Source organism: Pagrus major, chromosome 6, assembly GCF_040436345.1.
Source record: "Pagrus major chromosome 6, Pma_NU_1.0".
In the NCBI taxonomy this organism is placed as follows: domain Eukaryota; kingdom Metazoa; phylum Chordata; class Actinopteri; order Spariformes; family Sparidae; genus Pagrus; species Pagrus major.
Genome location: NC_133220.1, coordinates 24074924 through 24080956, shown reverse-complemented (window position 1 = coordinate 24080956; position 6033 = coordinate 24074924). Strand labels below are relative to the sequence as shown.

The 6033-nt window shown below is 37.9% G+C and overlaps 1 protein-coding gene across 1 annotated transcript; it reads left to right on the top strand.

The window, feature by feature from the left end:
• Positions 1-285: 285 nt before the first annotated feature.
• tmem167b (transmembrane protein 167B) lies at positions 286-3776 on the top strand. Its single transcript, XM_073467694.1, has 3 exons — positions 286-428; positions 1151-1282; positions 2647-3776. Exons 1-3 carry the CDS (start codon positions 419-421, stop codon positions 2727-2729), a joined length of 225 nt encoding a protein of 74 aa, XP_073323795.1. The 5' UTR covers positions 286-418; the 3' UTR covers positions 2730-3776.
• Positions 3777-6033: the final 2257 nt, after the last annotated feature.

Genomic DNA, 6033 nt, shown 5'->3' with positions numbered 1-6033 from the left:
TCCTACAAAAGGAAACTCTGTACACTGAAGTATATTTAATGAGTTGAGATAAAGGTTGCTCTGAGTCTTCATGGTAAAGTATATTTATTGAAAGGATGTATGTGACAAAAGAATCAGATTAAGATATAAAATGTGTATCTTTTATTGTTTGTCAACAAACAAAAAATATGGATAAATGTAAACTTCACGGCGACATGTAGCAGTAAATCACAAATTCCAGTAGATGGCAGTAATGCTGGAGGCACAAAAACAATCCTATAACGTAGAAGAAGAACGTAAGCCAGTGAAACCGGAAATGTCAACTCAGTGAATGCGAAGCGAAGTCCACTGCATCATATCTCCACTTTATAATACATGATGGATTGCTAATTTAAAGAATAAACAGTCATAGAATATCGTCAAAGAGCAACCTGCGAATATGACAAATGGTAGGTTTACTTCATTATGCAACTAGCTTAGAAGTGTCAGCAGCAGAACAGGACATGTAAGTTAGGCTAGCTGCTTCGTAGACGGAAGGCTAACGTGGAAGCTAGGTTAGCTGTAGACGTGGCCCTGAGTAGCACTGCTAGTCTGTTGGCACCAAACCTAATTCTTCTTTATTCATTTTAGCAGTGTTACAATTACAGATTAATAGAGCGGTTTGGCGCCCTCAATAACAAATAAGCATGTTACATCGTATTTTTGTGATGCTACAAGGTTTCTTGCTAACTAGCATTGACTAACGTTAGGCTATCAGAGGCTCATGCTAAAAATTCCAGATAGCTAGATCACAACTATAATCTAAAGGGGCAATAAAACCTGTTAGCATGTCACTGACGTTTGTCCTTGAAATATCAACCCTTTTTCTACTAATGTGGGTACATGAACGTTATATAGTAAATGTTTTTGTAACTGTAAGTAGCTCTGGACTTACCACAGTCAACAACAGAGCATGTACATGTAGGATAAAGGGAAAATCCACCACAAGACAAGGTGTATGTTAGTCTTTATATTATCTAAAATAGTGGAGAACATTTATTTTCTATTCTTCATAATTTATATCTGTGGTTGTGTCTGTCTCATTTTGTTTTGTAACTTACAATGTGAATAAGTTGAGCTAGCTGGCATCTAAGGCAGACTGTGTGATCTTATATTTTCCCTTCTTCCACAGTTTACTCTTTCGATGGCATCCTGGTGTTTGGGCTGCTGTTCATCTGCACCTGTGCATATCTCAAAAAGGTGCCTCGCATCAACAGCTGGCTGCTGTCAGAGAAGAAAGGAGTGTGGGGTGTCTTCTACAAAGGTAGAGGTGTAATGAATTTTACAAGATGCTGATTCAACAAACACATGTGATTTCTGCACATAGTGTTCATAAGGGAATACTTAAAACTTGATTCTCTAAAAAGTGGTTTTATTAAAATGACATTTGAAATAGTGGAAGATGTCACCAGTGTCATTGACATCTTTTGTGTGTCGTTTTAGGGAGACAAATGTATGTTTAAGTGCAGACTCAGAGGTGTTTACAAAACTGGAGAAATATCATCTTGGTGCATAAATCCATTTTTCATTCCTCTCCATCCTATGGAGTCATTGAACATTTTCTCTATCAGTAGCAGTGTGGGACCTTGTGCCAACAACTTCCTGCTATTATTTGACTGTGTTCATTTGTTTTTCTAAACACTGTAAATACTCCAATTTTAGGGAACCAAAAATTATTTAACACAAACTTAAATTAAGTCTCCATCATCAGTATTTAAGTCATATCCTTTGCACTCAATGCCTTTGAAGTCTGTGACCCTCAGACCACAGCAGGCATTCTGTATATATCTTGGTGAGCACTCCCTGCTTGTTTTGAGGGCATTTTACTTCACTTCCATCTTCAGCCAGTTAAACACCAGCTTAAGAGAATTTATGTCAGGTGACTGATATGGTCAGTACAAACATTTGATGCTGTTTCGCCGTATAAAAAAAAAATGTGTGTGAATTTAGTAATGTCCTGATTCTCTTTACCAATAGTCCTTTTTCACAACAGACTTTTTGACATGTCGTAACAGGGAAAGCGTGTAATGTAATTAACAACATTAATGAATGTTGCATCTCAAACACAGATGGGTGACAAATTAAAGGAAAACAGGATCTGTCAGAACAACTTTGTATTTATTTGCAGTGACCCTTCCCTCTAAGGGGTCAAGTGAGCCAGTAAAATTCCCCCTTCAGCATAATGGAGCCATGTTTCTCCACTCATTTATTCGGGTTTTTCCTTTAATTTGTCAGAGATCTTGTGTGTGTGCTGGCTCATTGGCATACAAGCTTAACCGGGTATTTTAATGGAAGCAAGCCAAGCCATCACTGATGTTATTATTTCCTTCCAGAATGTCCACTGTGAAAAGGGCCAATGTGGAAATATAAAAAAAACAACAAGCTCAACGTCAAAGCTTTAATCTCAGTCATTGTTTCATTTCAATTGTTCTGTTGTAGAGTCACAACAACATAAGATGTGGCAATGCTCAAATATTTTCAGACCACACTGTAATTGTATGCACTTGTCTTTTGGGGAGAGTTTCTTGTGTTTACAAACACTCACCTTACCGTTAACCCATCTGTATGTTTGCTGTTGACCTGTAATTTTCTTCCCTTACCCTCTCTATTCTCCATCTCTCTTTCCAGCTGCGGTAATCGGGACGCGGCTTCACATTGCCGTGGCGATTTCCTGTTTGGTCATGGCGTTCTACATTGTCTTCTTAAAATGATAAGAGCCAGACTTGACTGGAAAAGACTGGAGGGCTGCAGGCCGGGGATGGACTCATCTCTGTGGTTATGTGCTAATCCTTGTTGTGGGACACCTCTTGGATTACATGACTGATGAAACCCCATTGGCCCTGTGGACCCATGCTAAAGACTAGCCAGTGCTGCCCCCTTCTGGTGACTGGGTACAATAACTCCTCCCTTAATAATGTGTGTGCACTACAGACATGAAGGGCATCCTGAATCCACCCCGCAGTTGTTACAGAGGAGGGAGCCTGTTGAGTCACATGGTGTCATTCTGTTGTAGGGTTGTACCGTTGGTTGTCTCCATCCACACCCCATAAATATTTATATTGAAGGATGCAGAAGATCGAAGGGCAGTGTGTTCATTATACGTTATACATGTATACAACCTAAAACTAGCCTAGATGTATATATTTGGAAAAAGATATGACCAATAGAGATTTGTCAGAGGTTATTAAGTGTGATCAAACTGATGATGATCAATTCTGCTTGCTCCAAACTATGCGTTTTTTTTTCTGTATCACTTCTGTCAGTGGTGGAGGGGAAAGCTAATATATGAAGACCTTCTTGTGTACACTATATTTGACATTTTTTGCATCTCTTTTTCTGAACAGCGCTGTTTTGCCTCTCGTAGACTTTGTTTAAGGTTTGAAATACACATTTTGCACAGGTGTATGCTGTATTTCCTTTGACTTCTAATACTAGTTAACATGTTTTTAAATGCCACAACTGGTTACAAATTGAACTGTAAGTCATGCAGGAGTCAAAGGTTCTAACACAATTGTAGAGTCTCACAGAGAGAAGAGTAATAACTCAACATATTGTGACAATTAGATCGCTGTAACAGACTTGCCTGAAGATTAAAATGCAATGCCAAATAGGGATGGTGCTCATCAGACCATCTAATAATTGCATACTGTCATTCTGAGTGTAATTCTGCCACCTTATTTTTTTATTTTTTAAAAGAAGAAATTGTTTTGGGAGGGGATGCAATGCAATTTGGAGTAAAAGATTAATTAATCGTACAATGTCTGTGTTTGTTGTTTTTAAAAAAACAAATGTTCTCATATGACATTTAGTACCTATAAAATGTGTGGTTGTTTTCATTTTTGTTTTTTATTGATTTACAGTCTTCAATCACAGTGGATGTAATTCAGTTTTTTGGCACTGATCAACAGGATGCAGAACAAGTCCTCCAAATGAAGAATGAATCTGGTATAATTGAATGTTTATGTATTCACCTTCCTCAAATTCATATTTATTGAGGTAGTTTTGACAGCAGTCACAGCCTACAGTCTGTCATATTTACAGTCGATCGGTCTGTGTAAGATTTACACTTCTGGCAATTGCAATTCGTCCAACATTTTTCTTTGAAAAGCTGCTCAAGCTCTGTCAATTCACATTATAGCTTAGTGGACAGTAATTTTTAACTCCTGCCACAATCTCTTGACCTTTTTTATTTTGCCGTTCCTGGACATAATTCCTTTTTAAAGCTATCTATGTGCAGCGTTGACTTCATGTTTGGGGTTGTTGTCTTGCTGTAAAATAAATCATCTCTCATCCTCTCATCCCAGTTTCCCCTCACAGAAATCTCTGTATTTTGCTGCATTGAGTTCCCCCTCACAAGCCCTGTGGGCCTGCCGCAGAGAAACTCCCACAGCAAAAGGATGTCTCCACCTTGCATGATGGTGGGGACATCAATTATGTATTTCTGCTAATGTGCAGTGCTGTACTACCACCAAACACAGGATTTATTATAATGGTCAAAAATCTCAGGCTATAAAACCTTTCTCCATGTTCTTTTTTCATTCTCCCTCATGCATTTTGTCAAACAGGCCAGGCAGTGTCTCCCTGTACCCCCTTTACTCTTCCTATCCTCATGGTGACTTCTGCATCTACTTGTTACAAACACTAAATTCTTGACATCCAGCTCTCAGCAGATTTAAAACTATATTTCCATTGGTTATTATTCACCTTGGAAATTGTCTTGTTTCCATTCCCTGACTGGACCTTTTTTCACAACAGCAGAGAAATCATAGTCTTCTGAAATTTCATAACATTAACAATTGTTTTATTCTTTTTAAGTAAGCACAATACCAGAAATAGGAAACTGAATCAGCAAATTTTTTACACCAGTGCTTTTCCTTCTGTGACATCAAAATTCCCCCCATGAACAAAGCCTGTTTGTAATGAGGCGTTTTTTAAAAAAATTAATCAACTTTGCAGTTCCTTGTCACACCTGATTACACACAGGTGATTTCCATTTCATTTACTATGCAGCTCATTAAAACAAATGATGCCACTTGCCATATTAAGGTGTGTGTCACAGAAGTGATAAATGGGTGAATACTGGTACTTTCACATAAACAAACTTTCATGTCACGGACACCCACAATAGGTGCCCATTAGACCACAGACCCATCTGTTTTATTTCTAGGTTAGGAGTTCAGTCTGCATACTAATGATCAAACTAATATGACTATAAATTACAGCCCATCAAAACGGCCAGCCCTATTTCTTTTCTTTTGTTTTGATACAGGCACAAACAATGAAACAAATGGCATACATACGATGACATACAATACATCATCACAAAGGGACAAAAAGACAATTGGACACAAAGAAGTAGGAAAAAAAGGCAAATAAAATATAATACTGTCAATTAAATATGTAGTCAGATCACTTCACTTCTTCATATAATTAAATTGACAATCCCAGTTCATCCTAAAAATAATAACAATAATGATTGTAAAACATGTACTTTTCTATATAGTCCCACTCTTCTACACCAGACACGCATACTTTCTCCCGCTTTATTTTAAATTGAGTTGTGCTACTTTGTAGCTAAGTTTAGTAGCAATTATCTTTTTAAAAAGAAACAAATTCAAATTGTTTCGTGGTTGAGCTTTAAATACAAATATTTTACCAAACAGAGTAATTGTGTTTAATATCTTTGGGCAATTTTCATGCAGAGTTCCCAACATAATGTTTAACGGTGTAACTTTAAAATGAAGGGTGACTGGCAATAACGCAGATAATGTGCATTATTTTTTTAAACGCTGCTTAGTTCAGTCATTAAAGTTTCCAGTCAGACATGTTTCAGTAAACAGGTGCGACTGTGAGCTGCTCTTACGTAATTTGAACATGTTGGGTGATTGACAGAGGGAGATTCCCACTCATCTCCTCAGCACGGACGGGATATCCCCTGGTCTCCCAATCGCGACCTAGTTCTCGCGATGAAATAATTACATCCGGGAGCGCGCAGTGACGAAGAGACGTACGCGT

Bases quoted from the DNA above. Each gene is read 5' to 3' on its own strand.
- tmem167b (XM_073467694.1), top strand. The intron at 1,283-2,646 runs GTAGAGGTGTAA...CTCTCTTTCCAG, and splicing joins GTGGGGTGTCTTCTACAAAG to CTGCGGTAATCGGGACGCGG.